The sequence below is a fragment of the Acanthochromis polyacanthus genome, chromosome 23, assembly GCF_021347895.1.
Source record: "Acanthochromis polyacanthus isolate Apoly-LR-REF ecotype Palm Island chromosome 23, KAUST_Apoly_ChrSc, whole genome shotgun sequence".
Lineage (NCBI taxonomy): Eukaryota > Metazoa > Chordata > Actinopteri > Pomacentridae > Acanthochromis > Acanthochromis polyacanthus.
The window spans coordinates 14864119-14881192 of record NC_067135.1 but is presented as its reverse complement, the minus strand read 5'-3'; the positions used below and the strand labels follow the sequence as shown (position 1 = coordinate 14881192).

Genomic DNA, 17074 nt, shown 5'->3' with positions numbered 1-17074 from the left:
CTCTCTCTCAGTCTGTCTCCCTCATTCTGTCGTTTGGAACTAAAATAAGAACAGCAGGTAGCGGCGGAGGAAGCTGCTCTCCCCTGGAACAGACCGAGCTCAAACTCCCCCCTCACACACACACAAATATACTGCATGTACACAGAGCGCCACAATGACACTGACCGGGCGGTATTAGAATGTCTCCTGCCTTGATGAGACCCTGCAGTGGTCATGACGCCTCATTAAGCAGCCAGCGTTACTGAGTGGGTATCACTTCTAGCCAGGGAGGGTTTGGCTCAGTGTCTAGTCACAGCCTCATTATGTTATATTCGCTTTTTAGGCAGTAAGCGGCTTTAGAGTGACCTACAAGTAGAGAGTGCAAGGAGAGCATATGTGATCCGACTGCTTCTTGAACATAAAGGGAGACCTCCAGCTCCTGGTATTTACAGCCGACTTCCCATCTCAGAAAAACTGGTTAAAATACAACTATCTTTCAGTGCCCTTTGTCAGTTTTGGGGCTCAGTAAGTTTTCAAAGGTTGAGTAATGGTCGCTGTAGCTCAGATATTCATTTCCTATCAGACAAGTGAGCCACCATCTGAACACTGCTTAATGAGATTTGTGTTAATGTGAACCAGTCTCACAATACAAAATGTAATGCAAATGAGCACTAAAGGCAATTGCAGTCATAAAGCTGGTGTTTGTTGCTGGAGGAAGACTAAAAAAGTTTAGTCCCACACTAAAGTTCCAGCAAATTGAATAAATGAAGATGTTTTAGTACTTTATGATATTCAGAATTTACTTGTGCACAAAAAAACAAAAATCTCCGAAGTTTCCTGATTAGGTCTGGATGAGATGAAAGGCTAATGTACTATAAAGCAGATTATTGTCCACATCTAGGTGTGCACTAGTACTGACTAAACAAGTTGTTTATGGCCTGTATCTGCTGAGTAATGTCGAGTAGTTTCTTCCAGTGAAATTGAGTTTAGCCTGTTCCCACACAATGGCTGTTATGCGACCAAAAAATACTTCATAATTGTCCTGTGATCACTGCAGTGTGCCTTGTCTGATCAGGTAAAACGGTGCCAACTAGTCAACAATGCAATTTTATTGTTAACAGGTCATGAAATGGGAGTTTATGTTTTTCAGGAGCTTGTTTCTCTTGCCTAATCCTTCAGCCTTATGTGCACACTACAGTCTTCATCTGATAACACACCCACCCACATATTTAATAAATGTGAATGTTGTTCAACGTTCCACTGCAGGCGCACAAAGTAATGAGATAAATGCCCGACAAGCAATACAGCTGCTCACGGATGAAGGCTCGCTGATAAATAAGTCACTTTGCATTTTGCTGCGGTTTTCAGGGCGAAAAATGCTTTCTGTTGATTAGAGTCTTTTGACTTCATTTACAGTTTCCTTTCAAAAAATGCTCTGCAGTTATTAACGCACGATTGGTGGACATTTATTGATTTCCTGATTGACTCATTAATGATTTGTTGTGACCGAGGAAGGACGGGGAAAGATGAGGAGGAGTCAGAATGCACAGAAAGATTCGCACCAGCAGCTGTTGTATTTTAATTGCATCACTTTCACATTGTCAAAAACTTATTGAACTGTTGAATTGGACTAATTAACTTTGAGAAATTAAGAGTTTCAAATGTGCAGTGCACTCCTGTTCCAGCTCAATCTGACACAGTCAATTCAGTTACATCACTTTTTAAATATTTCATCTTAATTTAACATCTGATTTGAAAATTAAGTTTAATGTGGATCAATTTGTGTGCAAAACTCTCGCCATTTCAACAGCTGTTTTAGTCACAGAAACCATTTTTTGTCTTTTTTTTGGTTTGTTTCATATGGCCATATCCATTTCTACCACCAACCATTGTTACCTCAATTTGCGTTACAGTATGTCCACCTACACACACTTAATTATAGGTCAAATGAAAAACGTGACAGCCAGTCGTAAGTCGCAGCAGAGTGACTGATCACAACACACACAGAGAAGATAAAAGTATTGATTCTCGTAGCTGTCGCTGATGGAGAGGAATATGTGGCTTCAGTCAGTCAGTTTTCTTCTGTTACCCTATGGGGTCAGTGTCTGCTTATTGGAGTTTATTCAAATCGTGTTGCTGTTAATTGTCAGAAAATATAAAGAGGCAGAGTATCCGCTGTCTCTATTGTTTCCTTTGTTTGGCTCTGTCTTCCTCTTTACATTTAAAGTCGCGTTTATCCTCAAATTTGATCAATTGCTGAAATACAGAATTCAGAATTGTAAAGATAATCTGCACCGAGACATATTTGAAGGAAAAAGAAACGCTAATTTAAGTTCCAGAATATTTGGTGTCATCATTCAAAACACACAGGATTATTCAATACAAACACACATCGTGTATTCACCCACGTACTCTGTACCACTTGTTATTTCAAGTCCTCAAAGACATTTTTTTAGACATCTTACACACAAGTCTTTATGTCATCTTCTTGCAAAAACATGCAGCAAACTCTCAAACATTCCCTCTCAACCCTCCCACACACATTAGCTACTTGGAGTAGAGAGAGGCTCAAGCTCAGAGCCAAATTGCACAGAGGTGCTGTTTTTTGGGTTTTTTTTTGGTTGTCAGGCAGCCCTTGCTAGTGGATTCAAGCTGATTTTGATACTCACACTCAGGCATGTCGCACTTAAACCTTTCCTCATGACTACTTCTTATGGTATTTTCTACTGCAAGCAAAGTAGAAAGTGGGAGAAGGATTTCATGGTTGATTCTGGAGACATTTTCCTACTGAAATTGGAAAAAAATGTAGCCTCAGCAGTTGATTTCTCTGTGCCCTTGTAAATTCAGGGTTTGGTAAGTAAAAGGGCAATGAGTTTACCAGTCAAAAACTTGACTAGGTGTGATTTAGTTGTACTAAAAAAAGCAAGCAGTTTTCAGATTTTCATTCAAATGTTGCTAAATTCTGAAGCACTGAACAGGAACCTGTGCGATATATATCGATTTATTGGCCTATCACAGATATATCTGTACTGGCACATATGCTCTCCGATATGTGAAATAAAATATAATGGAAAAAAGATGCTTGGGGTAATTTAGGAACGGTGTCATCACATAGTTTGTCCAGCAGAACGGCTCTGACTCCACAGTGATTAGCCATGTTTGAGCACATGTAGCAGAGTATCACAGCTGGTTAAACGGTGGTGTGGAGTCAAACAACATCTAGCTAACCAGCTAAGGTAATAATAAGTCAATATAATTTTCCCCTCTAAATACAATTCTAGTAGCCTAGCCGCGCTAGACCCAGCTCTTAAGACACAAGGGTCTAGGAACACTCGACAGGGAGGGAGGCGGGCTAAAAGGTTGTCTTTCAAATCACTCTGCAGCAATTGGGTAGGTATACAACCAATCAACGCAACGAATAGGCTAATGTAGTTCCTAGAACGCCAGATTATGGCTAAGTCCCATTAGCTTCCCAACCAGCGGAGCCAACTGGTATATTAAGGATTTGCCATATCCCGTCGGCATAAGTCCAAATACGTCTTTCTTCTCAATGAAACACTTCAGTGCCGTCCTTTGTTTATCTTTCAAGTTGAATTTTAGCTTCAAATCTTTAAGGGCTGTGGCCAAAGCCGAGTCAAAAGATAACCGTTTATTGTGCGCCGGTTGTTTCTGTCAGAATCGTCGCGCCTCTGTCGTCACTTAGTTACGCCCGCCTTCTGACTCTACACTTCATGGTGATTGGTCCGGCCAGTTTTAGGAGCATCCAGCCTCGAGCCTTATGGAGGGTAACTAGACCCACCCTGGCAGAGAATTAAATTCGTTGCCGTGGGTTGTCTAGGCTACAATTCTAGCACATATGTATGTAAATATATATAAACAACACCACCAAACTGTCAACAGTGTAACTTTTGATTCGCTAAAATCTGGTATCGGCCCCATAAATCCACTATCAGCTGGACTCTAATTACAACCTCAAAAAACATCTTTTTCCATCTAGCCCCAGGCACTAATGAGAGTAAAACCAATTTCTCATATAAAATTACATTTTTAGGGCCTTTAAGTTCAACAAGTTCTCTACTATGAGCTAAAAGTGTCAGTCTGTACACTTGTGGTGTGTGCATGCCTTTCTGTACACAAAGCAGCACACACTCTATAGCAAATGACAGTGATGTCAGTGGTGCCTCTCCATCAGGACGGCACGCTGGTACCCAGGTGTTCGTCCCCCTGGGCTCATTCAGTTCACATGGTTATAATCATTAGCATTGTCCAAGAGCAGTGGTGCCTGACCCCCTCTAAACCATCGCAGCCCACCAGCAATAATGGGAATGCTAAATTGCAGTTGTGTGTGCAGTGGATTACCAAGCCAGAGGGTACAATGTCAGAGAGAAACAGACAATGGGGGGCAATTGACTGGATTAACTAACACCTGCTTTTTATATTGGCCACATGGTTTGGGTTAACAGGGGATAAATGTGTCCAAGAAGCTACAAGGCAGTAAAATGTGTAAAAATGTGTGTTGTGTTTGTGGACGGCCGCCGCTCACACCCAGACTGGAGCTCCTGAGGAGAATAAATAGTTGGAGATGACACAAGAGGCAAATTGATTTTTTTCCCATTTAAAAACTTTAGTGGAGGAAATGAGCCTTGCCGACACCGAGTGTACTGCACAAAGTGTATCAGCAGTCTCCTCTATGCGATCAATAGCCCTGTGATGCCCCCACCCACCCCCACCCCAGTGGCCGAGTGGAGCTCAGAGAGGAAGCGAGTGGGGGAAGGAGTGAAGAAAGACGGAGGGAGGAGGGGTGGGAAAGAGGGAGAAGGAAAGCAGAGAGTCGGCCTGCATATTTGATGATTTGCCGCTGCACTGCCTCAAGACTCAACCATGTTTTGAAAGTGTCAGTCACTCTGCCTTTCATGTCGAGTTTCTGTCTTTTCTACTGTGGCAAACTTACAGCCCCAACTTTTCTAAAGCACAATAGTTGTTTTTAAAGCACAGTGGTGGAGCATTGTCAGCTGACAAACCACACATTTGTGTCATTACTGAGTGAGAACAGCGAGGTTCCTCCTGCATCTTACCTGTGGGTTTCATGTAATAAGCCTCTATGTCAGCCATGTCCGTGTGCAGAGCACAGTCCAGATAACTCTGGATAACTTTTCTGCTGTAGTAGTAGCGCGCACCCATGAGAATGAGAGGTGCACAGCAGGTCAGCGTGACGGATTTGGTCACGTAAAAGCACATTACTATGGAGAAATGGAAGAAAAATAAACGAAACCTGTCAGAAAAGAGAATCACATGTTTGATTTTGGCGGAATTTGACCCCACACAGACACAGAAGAAAAAAGGCAATATGACATTTGTAAGCATCAATCAGTGAAACAGTTCAGAATACAAACATTTCAATCAAGAGAGATTCTTTATCACACAAACCCGCATTCATGAGACCGTGAAGTAAGGCACATTAGTAAAGCTGCAGGGGCACAAAGTTAACAGTTTTTTTTCTGGTAGATTTTAGAAGAGAAGAAGAAACCAGAGCAATCTGTATTAGAGTTATTAGTCAGATGTAACGCTGGGGGGCGCAAAGGGAAACAAACAAGCAGGATGGATGCTGCATAGCATGTTGCGTGGCATGCAATAATCTAGCAGTTAGTTTACTCCTCTGCATCCCAGCGTGGGGTAAAACACGGAGAGTAGAGGGCGATGACTTCTCATTCGTTTTGACAGAATATTAACACAACCAATGAAATCACATCTGTCTGGGTGGTGTTCCAGGCAGGACTATGAGGGATGCTGTGGCTTGAATTCAGTTTAATTCACACTGCGAGCAAATTTTACGCAGCAGAACTGAGCAGGTTTTTATTGCTGTTGGACAAACGTGTGTGGCTTTAACGTGCGTAACGGTAACCGGTCACGATGCACGAGGCTTTAATCTACACCGGCATCATCAACAAAAGCCAAACGAGATCAGTGCACGACTGGCGCAGAGGCGGAGGAGGAGGAGGAGGGACGAAGGGGAGCGCCGGCACGGTGCGTGTGCGCGCCGTGGGGGGATTTATTTTTTATTTTTTTATAATGTGTGTTGGGATGTGCGCGCCAGGGAGTGCTTATTTGGGTACGTGCGCGCACCCTGTGGGCCAATCCTTCAAATTCATTCACTCATTCATTCACGGCACCGGCATGTCATCACATCATCAGCAGGCCCCGCCGGTTATACACATGCACCATGCGCCTGCCATGCCTTTTGTTGCATGATGAGCAACATGCCGGTGTGCCGGCGAGAGATAAAATAAGAAAAAAGAAAGAGGGGGAGCCGCGTCGGCACCGTTTAGTGCTGCAACAGATTTCAACTTAACTGAACATCGCCTACAGGGCCGGATAGTGCAGAGAAACATTAGATTTGGGAGGGATTTAAGACAAATTCCTCAAATAAATCACTTTAGGATGAAGAAAGCGCAACAGAGACATCAGCCTACAATATGATCTGAGCTTGAGGAATACATAAACTGCACAATAATGTAATTTTTAAGTTTTTCATTGCATTAGAAAAGTGAGCTTGAAGCATAGTCTCTGCTGCAAAGTATTGAGGGTACTTACCTGTCAGAAGAGCGTATAAAAACTGGGTCTTGGGCTGCTGCCTGAGCCCCCTAAACGCCGTATTGGGTATCCTCTCCATAATACCCTCGTAAAAGATGCGTCGCACCTCCTCCTGGTCCCCGAGTTCGAACTCGCGGATAAAAACCGCATCTTTCCTCACATCCTTGGCCTCGGCGGGGTTCAGAGCCGCGCTGGACGGAGGAGAGCTCCACATGATCGACTCTTTTTTGGTCCCAGGTATAGCATCGTGTTCGTCCGCAACAATTTTAGTCTCGCAAACCATTTTGGGAGACGAAAAATGCATGCAACTGGCCGCAAAAAGCACAACTACAGTTCAGAAAAAAAATAAAAATGAGGGAGGAATGAGTGGAAATGGATGATGCGGTGAGGTTCTCGTAAAAAACAGCGAAACGATGGAGGGGGGGTAAGACGAAAGGGGGATGTTCTGCTGCAACCCTGAGCGTTTCTGAAGACCAAGACTTGCCGGTGTGATTCAAGCAGTATTTATAAGCGAGCAGGGCGGGTAGATGCGGGTTCAGGGGTTGGGGTGATCCTCTCGCTGCGCAGATTGGTGGAAGCGCTGCGCCGTTAGATGCTGATGGACGAGGGAGGAGGGAGAGACGCTCACTGCTTCTCGCTGCATCCGAACGGGCTCATGTGTGCCGGCGAAGTGTGTATTTTGAGAAAGTGGGCCCATGAGGAGGGGTGCGAAGGCGAGATTGCGTAGAGAGGTTGTTTCTGAGCAGGTTTGTCTTCATTATGTCTTCCAGTGAGGAGGATCCCCGGTTTGTTCACATAGCGAGGCTGTAAGGATGTGCAGCACAAAGGCGCAAGGTAAAGCGGGGGCGATGCGTCAAACAGGAGGGAATCCTAGGGCGACTGCGGATGACTAGAAAAGGCTTGTGCGGTGTTTCTGACTGTAACATGTGAGCAGAATAATTTAGAATGATTAAATCTGAGGGCAAAAGGCTGAATCTGGCAAAGCTCCTAAATGCAGCATATGACAGACATCACCGCTGTTGCGCAGATAAAAAAGTCTATACTGCGATAACGAGGGGATGGAAAAGACCCTGATGTGATTCATGTACATGTATATCCTAACATTGTTCGACAATAAAATGGCAGTGGGAGAACTTTGATTCATGTCTGGCTGCACAATCCAGACTCGCAGTGGGCTGAATGCAGCCTCCTCTGCCGGTTGACTGACAGCCCTGCTGCACTGCAGTGATTCCTCCACGGCTTCCCTTCGCTTTGTCACCCTGCTCCTGTCATACATCAGTCCCAACATGGAGATTAGATCTCGCCTTACTGCGCATTTGAACCCTCCCATTATCCCTATCTGTCAGAGACTTGTCGCGTCCGAAGCACCAGCAACCACAATGATGGTTTTACGCACGACCGAAGCGGCAGTGACGGTGATGCTGGTTCTTTGTTGTCCCCCAGCACTCCCTGAATTTCACTGTGACTGTTATTATCCAGAAATAAGCTTTCGTGAACAAAAAGCTTCATTTACATGTGTACAGGTTGTTTGACAGCTTTAGGTAATGAAGGACATTTAGCCATTTACATCTAAAGACGTGTTTCGTTACGCATCAAAGATGAGACAAGAAGAGCCATTCGGTAGAATTCATCTGGAAAGCAATTATTTCGCTGCCAACATTAGTATAAAATGTTCAAATAAAGTTTAAACAGAACCATTACTATACAATGCCCCTAAATTAATATCCTATCAGGTTTTCGTCGCGCTGTATTTAAGAAAATTAGAGGTAAGATTTCTTTGGATCCCAGAGAATACATGAAATCGTGCTTTGGTTCTCAGCCTGCAGCTCTTTGTGGATGTGTGCAATCTCTCAGAGCCACAGTCTCATATGTAAAGCAGAACTAGTTTGAACTGGATCATCTGAGGCAACCTGCTATTGATAAGGCTGCATCCACTCCCACTCCCTCCTCCTCAAGGTATCCCCTCCTCCCAGCCGGAGAGCAGAGGAGGAGGAGGAGGGCAGGCAGATATCCTGCAGAGTCACAAAGTCTCCACATACTCCTCTCCTCTGCCCCGACATTTGCGCCACAAAAATGTGGTAGAAAGAAGATTTTTCTATGCACCAGCACCTCCTCAGCAGCCAATCTCACCATGCTGACCGGGTGGAGGATGCTCGGAGCATGCGCACTGTTGGTTTTTTTTTTCGTTTGCCAGCGCTGCCTTCAGGTACTGTAGGTAATGCTGGAACCATGATTTGACAGCAAAGTTGTAATCACAACATCCAAACGACTGTATCTATGGCAACACGCATGTGATTCAATAAAACACAATAGAAATACGTATTTATGACATTTCCAAATGTACATTTCATATTATCACCCCCATTTTACCATTTCTTGCTGTAGTAAGTGTTGCAACATTGAAGATATAATAACATCTAAACAGTTTTCTGTCCTATTGTCTAGTTTTAATTTTTCCTCAAAGCCCTTCACATCAAACACTGATAAACAGAGTTCAATTAAATGTAACAACAATCATGAGGAGAATAAATTACAGCTGAGATTGATTATTTGTACAGTATATTCCGTCTGTCTTTACACGCACATGAACTTTAATGACGTTGCGTTCTTTATCCGTAGGGTTTAATGTAGAGTTGGCCCATCCTTTGCAGCAAACAGCCTCAACTCTTCTGGGAGGGCGTTCCACAAGGTTGAAGGGGTGTGTTTATGGAAATTTTTAACCATTTCTTCCTGAAACACATTTGTGAGGTCACACACTGATGTTGGACCAGAAGGCCTGGCTCTCAGTCTCTACTCTAATTCATCCCAACGGTGTTCTATCGGGTTGAGGTCAGGACTCCACACCAAACTCGCTCATCCATGTCTTTATTGACCTTACTTTGTCCACTGGTGTGCAGCCATGTTGGAACAGGAAGGGTTCATCCCCAAACTGTTTCCACAAAATTGGAAGCATAAAACTGTCCAAAATCTCTTGGTATGCTTAAGCATGAAGAGTTCCTTTCACTGGACCTAAGGAACCAATCCCTAAAAACAACCCCACACCATAATCCCTCCTCCACCAAACTTTACATTTAGCACAATGCCATCAGGCAAGTACTGTTCTCCTGGCAACCGCCAAAGCCAGACTGGTCCATTGGATTGCCAGACAGAAACTTGATTCGTCACTCCAGAGAACACATCTCTACTGCTATAGAATCCAGTGGTAATGAGCTTTACACCACTGCATCCGACGCTTTATTTTGCACTTTGTGATGTAAGGCTTGGATGCAGGTACTTGGCAATAGAATCCCATGCCATGAAATTCTCTTTGCTGGTCTTGAACTAATCTGAAGGACACGTGAAGTTGGGAAGGCTGTAGCTACTGACCTACTCTGCAGAAAGTTGGTGATTTCTGCGCACTGTGCACCACAGCCTCCGCTGATCTCACTCTGTGGTTTTACATGGCCTACCACTTTGAGGCTGAGTTGCTGTTGTTCCCTGTTACTTCTACTTTGTAATAATACTCGAGGAAATTTTATGAATGGACTTATTGCACTATCACAGTACCACGCTTGAATTCACTGGGCTCCTGAGAGCGACCCATTTATTCACAAATGTTTGTAGAAGCCGTCTGCCTGTGGTCATGGAAGTCCCTGTGAGCCAAAACAGTCCCAGGTTGTACCTTAAAGCCATTAACACTTGTAATGTATTTTCAGACCTGTCATGAGAGCATCAGGTGTTTGTTTTGCGGAAATTATACTTTTGACAGGCCAATCACTGAGAAGCTTGTACCTAAAACTGATGCTTCCTCCAGTGAGGATAAACATACAGACTATTGTTTTTGCTGAGTGACAGTCTAGGAGGTGTAGTTTGGTCACAAGGGGTTTTCAGATTGCAAGAATGCACAAAAACAAAAGTTTACCATTTTTGGTGAAAGTGATGCTGTTTGTACAGAACTGGCAGCAAACCATGAAAAGACAGACTGGTCTATTGTAAAAGCAAGTATGCTGTGAAATACAGCAGATATATTTAGCCATATGAGTTTACAGTTTGCTGCATCCGGCTCACGTAGAAGAGTACAATTCAAAGCAGCAACGTTGGCCATACAATGGTTACAGTACAAATGTCATGATAGTCTTCAGTGTTTTCATCAATGGACAGTCAACACTCTTGACTGAAACACAAAAGCAGCCTATGGTTTACATTTCATCTGAGTTCAAGCACAACAGAGAGCTGAATGCTTGTCGCAAGTTAAATTATGCTGTGAACTCTCTACAGTTAAAAAGCCTGATGAGCACTCCAACGTCATGTTGTTCGTGTGAGAAGTGTGTCGATGGATCTTCAGTAGAGTGGTCAAAGCGTTTCAAACACCCCATTGGCTTACAATACATGTAATATATAGCTTAAAAAATGCTGTAATTTAAAAGTAAATTGGATCATGGTCTGGCTGCAGCTCATTTTCATTCTGATACAGATGGAATAAACTCTTTGGCTTGTTTGTATTTCCTTAAACCAATTAATATCATATTGGGCGGAGCTAATCGAAGGATGCAGATAGTGTCCCATCAAAATAGTGGAATAGTGACATGTAGACGGCAAAAAGAGAGGAGACAGCTATATGAAATATATCCTCAGTCTGCATTTGTTGAGTCAGTCTATGCATCCGTAAACTTTAATGGAGTGGAAATATTTCGTTTGTTTTTAGGATTCCACAAAAAAATTGACTATTTTGTTTCCTTTTTTCCTCCTGAACACAATTCAACACTGTCAAACTTGGCTCAGTGTGTGTTGGTAAAGCTGTGTTGATCCTATGTTCTGCATTAATAGTAAAAAAAAATACACTAATAATCTGCATAATTAATGTTCTACAAAAACAAGACCCAAATCTCATGTTAATCCTGCTAATACTTATTTAATTCTGGATCAAAGCATTGGACTGACAGACCAACTAACTTGCATTAATCTTGTAGGATTTTATGTCTAGCGTGGCCATAAATAAATAAACTAAGAGCTAATGTGTCCCCACTGCTGGCCCTGCTCCTCATTGGCTCTCCACATCAACAGACCAGTTGAAAATCCCCCCACTCACAGCCTCACATAGTGTTCTAATAATCTTGCATGTGACCTCTTTGTGCTTCCTTGCAGCTGAGGAAACCCCCCTCCACCAAAGGTCACATCATGCCTCGGCTGCCTCTGCTCCTGTCGTGACCTCTGACTCCTTCCAGCCACTAGACAGCCTGGCAGCTCACAAGTTTAAGGCTGCAGCACAGACCACAGTGTGCAGCTTACACCAGGTTGGTGCTCTTACCTTCCTTGTTTTTTCAGCTGCAATCTAAGCAATGCAGACTGTTTGAAACTCTCATTCCATTCACATGTTTAAAATGGTGACTTTTAGGTGCTCTTTGAAATGAACATTCAAACATTCTTTCTTTATTCACGTGTGGCCTTGTGCAGACCTTTAGGCTGTACAATGAATCCATGACCACAGTGAATGAATCCTAAAATATAACATCTATATTGCACCACTCCTTTGGATAATCCTTGAATTGCTTCTTGTTGCAATTAGAGGATGTCTTCCTATATGATTTCAAATATTCCTCCTTTTTAACAATGCAATAATCTAACAGCCTCATGCGGCCATGCCACATCTATAGACATGTAGTGTATCTACACTTTATGAATGAAACTGCACTCGTTTACCATCAGGAGCACCACCAAATATGAATCACTCCAGATTGAATATTAATAAATTATCAAATCCACTTGTACTGATCAGTCTCATAAACAAAAGTCGTTAACCTGGATTTCATTGACCTCCAACTCCCAAACAAAGAAATCCACAATGGACCTGATGACAATTATACACACACCTTCATGAACTACTGCTACAGTCAAACGGTAAACAACAGTGACATGACAACAGGCAGTGAGGGAGTGAATGAAAGAAAGAATATGAGTAAACAAACTAGTTAATTAACCGTGATCATCAGTGGAAGCAGTTTGTAGAGCGCTAATCAATTTAGAATCATTTTTGGCATTGAGGAAACCAATTGTAATTTCTAACTTCACCATTTAGCAAAAAGAAAATGATGCTTACATAATCTTTGTAGGAGGCAGAGGGAGGCCGCTGCAGGATGTGTAGCTGTGAAAATCTGCTGGATAAGTTGGTTCAGGAATGTAGAGACAGGATGGCAACTTTGCATAATTGTGTTGAAAAAGTGTGAAGAAGTAAAGTCAAAGCTCGGACTCACAAAGAAATGTTTGCACTGTTAAATTAAGAAGCCCAACTTTATTAAAACATATAAAAACAAACTTAAATAGTAGAAAGTCATGTAAAAGCCTTTTAAAAATAGTAGGAAACTACCCATAATATTATCTGTGACCATCACAGATCTAAAATCCCACTACACAAGTGATTAAAATGATATCAAACATCTTTATCTCATCTGGTTCCTGAGATAATATAAAAAGTGTATACATAAGCATAAACTTTTCAGGGTTTTATCTCAATTTGAGTATATAATGTCATTCCTGGGAACAACAAAATAAAGAACTCCTCTGATACCTATTCTAACTAGTGAGACTTTCTCTGTCTGTCTTCACCTGTTCGTCTTCATCGTTCCCCAGACATATGTGATCACCCCAGATATCCACCAGAAAACAACAAACTAAAACAACAAAAGGAAGCAGGGCCACACCCACTGGCACCACTTGTCTAATCAGGCAAGTTTGGTGCTTTAATCTTCAGACTAAACTGTAAGGTTTTCTAACAGCTGGGCAGCTCTGGCTCTGTGATGAGCTAATGGGTTATTAATTGGTTATTAGGTGGGATGCCATATCTGTTTTCAATTAGACGCATCTTGATGCAGCTCCTGAGATGATTGGGTGTCCAAACACAAGCTCCTGGTTTCACAGGGTGAAACAGAATTTCTCTGTAGGAATGTTGAGGTAGCATTTTCTTCCCTTGCTTTGTCTCAGTGGTTGGACTTTTAGATTTTGTCCCCCCCACTTGTTTTACTTTTGAGGAGACTTCCAGTTGGAAATATTTCTACTTTCTTCTGGTGATAGCACGACTGCTTTTTTTCAACTTCTTTTATTGTAGACAGTTCTCTTAGGGACAGTCATTTCTTTTGTGAGTGTGCAACAGTCATGTCAGTGGTCTTTAGCAGGTGTGGGCAGCACTAAAAGTTGATGATTATGGTGGTGAATCTGCTTTTCCTGCTTTCCATAATGGTGGTTGCTTTGGGACTTTCTGGATCTACTTGGTGGACTCTGCTCCAAATAATCTTCCAGCACCTTGAGAATCCATTTTTCTTTGACTGTCCCTCTTAAAAGTGGGTTCATAATTCCACCATTGGTCATGGTGGCATTGTTGTTGGTGATGTCTTCACCTTTGGGGAATTTTTGATCACCCTTGAAGTCTCCGTTTGGGTCTCGTTGATGTTTGGCCTTCAGTCTTTCGAAGTGCTGTTGGTTTTTCCAATGGTTTCGTTGAAAACTTGAAAAGCACTGTCACAGTAGTGGATTAGTCTGCTCTATCTTCCATCATATCTGCGAGGATGTGCAGGCAATTGGATGCATGAGCTTATTTCATCAAAGGCTGAGTCTCACTCTTGTCTTGTGTTGTGTCAGACTTGTCTCAGTCTGAACTCAGTAAAGGACTGACACTTTACACTTCAACAGCAAATAACTGCAAACTCATTCATAGGAAGTATTGGTTTTGGATTTCTGTAATAATGTTACTTGTTTCTTTATTGTTTTTTTATGTGACTTTGGTGTTACACTAACGCTATGTCCAGACAGATTTTGGAATGTACCTGTTGTGCTGCCCCTCAGTCCCCTAAGCTACAGTTTTATTTAGGCTAAAGACTCCAAAATTTCACTTAAATGAGCAGATTTATCGAGAAAACAGTCATTTAATTGCAAAAAGCAATACAGTTTGGTGGGCAATGCAAGAAGAAACCAAACAAATCACACAGAATGAGTCTCCACAAGCAGACTGGTGGGTTTATAATGGTTATCTTTATTTTGCCCAGGTGCTCCCAGTCAGCTCTGCTTACCAGTTCCCTCTACCTGATGAGGAAAACAAAGTCCAACCAAACAGGTCAGAAGGCCAAACGAATAGAAAGTTGTCAAACTGTAAACAGACAAAGCAGCAGTGAAAGAAAAGTAATGGATGCCATCTTTCTCTTAGTACAGAACATATGTACAAATGTATAAATTTAGGGTATAAAATGACTGCTTCAACCTTTTAGTAGCTTTAAGATGTGGGTCTGAGTGTGCTTTTGTGATGAGTGAGTTCTGACTTACCAGAAGCCTGTCTCCCTCTTGTGGTCACAGGTCAGAAGCTTTGAAGTGGATTCTGAGACATGGGCGTGATTGTTATATCATCTTCTTTAAGTAATTTATCTTACTGCCAGTGATTCTCCCAGTAGACCCTAAATGTCATAGCTAAGAATCCCCCCGGATACTCGTCAAGCTGCTACAAGCAGCCCTGAATAATGGACGGGAATGAGAGATCTCCTTTTGACCTCGTTGCTATGGATGACGTAGACCTTTGGGTGTCTCATAAACACGATCTGTTGTTAAGGGACAAATCGATTTTTGACCTTGGGGTTGAAGGGGATGTTTTGTTTTTTCCAACCAGTAAAGAAAATCTAAACTCAATACATGAGCTGATATTTGACATGATATGAGGATGCTTGCAAGAAGATAACATGCAACTTATCCAAAAGTCGGTACTTTTTGCACATGCTTTTGTTGACAAAGTCTGTGACTCACTTTTATTTTGACTTTATGGCACAGTATATCAACACTGAATTGAAATAAGTGTTTCACGTGGAGAAAGTTGACTGGAGCTTGGCAGGTTCACCCTGGAGGGAATTGGATGTCAGAATCAGTGCTACTCTGCATTAAATAGTTATACCCAATTTCTGGACCTTCTCCAAATTTCAAGGTGAAATACTGAAGGTTAATGTTTTGTTTAACATCACATTAATTCATTATTTCATTGCAGGGCCAAAGTTATGTCAGTGTTTTTTTAATGTTCAGCTGTCTTTTCAATGGTTTTATTAAATTCCTACCCTAGTAGGTGAGATACTGAAGGCTACTCTTAATATGTTTTACATCTTTAGCTTATAGCTCAGCTACTGCTGCAGCAGCAGGTGTAAGGCAAACAAAGATTTGTCTAAGCTCTATTTTTAACATTTAAATTCCAGTCCGCAGGGCTTCCTGAAAATAAGATGGTGTCATTGCTTGGTAAAGGTTTTAGAAAACTCTTTTGATACAACAGAAGTAGCAGCAGCAACAACTTCTGCAGTAGCATTTATGACTACTATTAGTCAGCAGAAGTTCTTTGAGATCCCGGGAGCAACCACTACCTAAATAAAGGCTTTAAGCAGACCAACGAAAAGCTAAAATGAGAAACCATATAAGTTCACCACTTGATTATGCTTATGCTTGAGGCAAGAATGATTTTCATAGGCTGATATATATTCTAAAATGATGATTGCTATAGAACGATTTAAAATGAGTATTATGATCATGCTAAGATGTAATGATTAAAAGAAGTGATTTTAAGTAAAAACACTGTGTATGTGGAGAAGTAACACATTTTGAACTGCGCACTTACAAAAAAGCAGAACTACAATGCTGGGGAAATCTTGGCCTGTGAGGAGTGTGTGCGCATTTTCAAATATGGTTATAGGAAGCACATGGAGAATGTCTTAACCGTTCTCCATGTGCCTTGAATGTGCCTTGGCAAAGTGTGTAATCGTTGTGAGGCTGATAGTTGAGCAACTGAGCGTACAGATAATGTGTGTCTATTAGAGGATGAAAGTATAAAAGAGAGAGACAGAGACACTGAATTCGGAGTTGTTCCCCGGAGCCGCCATAGAGCTGCTACAGAGATCGTCGCCGAGGCCCAGAGGAGTCGTCACCGGACTTTCTGCCAAAGGACATGAGGACGTCGTTGGAAGCAAAGTTGTTCTGACTTTGTTCAAAATAAGACGACCACGCTCTGCTGAAAGGAGAGCCCCGATTGGTCTGCGATTCTACTGAGAGGAGAAAAGAGAAATCCACCACACACCAGAAGGGAGCGGAGGCAGCAACAAGGAGCTGCTCTCATCCTAACAGCCACTGGCTAACCTGAGGACATCGAGGGATTTTCTCACTGCTGTTCCAGCTTCTGCTTCTGAGGACAACCGCACAACCAAGATTGGCTTTTGGGGCCTTTCCGCTCCCCTTGCCGAGGAAGGACACTTTTTGGACCAAAAGGTACTTTGGACAGAGTTTCCAGATCCTCTGAGGAGTTTGACCAGACGCAGGCAGGTTAAGAGCGGGAGTGGCAGCTAAGGCCTGGCTGTCCGTCCTCTCTCACCTCTAAATTATACAATTAGAGAAAATATTCTTAGAAACGCTCAGTTCAATGAAGTTTAGTTAGAACTGATTATGATTAATTGCATTTTTCAATCATGAGCTGATGCTATGCTCCTGCTAATGTTATTCAATAAAAAGCTATCTTGCA

At 42.4% G+C, this 17074-nt stretch overlaps 1 protein-coding gene and 1 long non-coding RNA gene across 2 annotated transcripts in view; one reads left to right on the top strand and one right to left on the bottom strand.

The window, feature by feature from the left end:
- Nucleotides 1–7186, bottom strand: part of nat8l (N-acetyltransferase 8-like) — a 22857-nt gene extending 15671 nt beyond the window's left edge. The window contains exons 1-2 of the mRNA XM_022200759.2: nucleotides 6571–7186; nucleotides 5055–5219 (exon numbers count right to left, since the gene is read on the bottom strand). Of these exons, the coding sequence (XP_022056451.1) occupies nucleotides 5055–5219; nucleotides 6571–6874 (469 nt within the window). The 5' untranslated portion in view covers nucleotides 6875–7186. The remainder of the gene's footprint in view (nucleotides 1–5054; nucleotides 5220–6570) is intronic.
- Nucleotides 7184–17074, top strand: LOC127532283 (uncharacterized). Its single transcript, XR_007939648.1, has 2 exons — nucleotides 7184–7404; nucleotides 11695–17074. It is a non-coding gene; the product is annotated as an uncharacterized LOC127532283 (long non-coding RNA).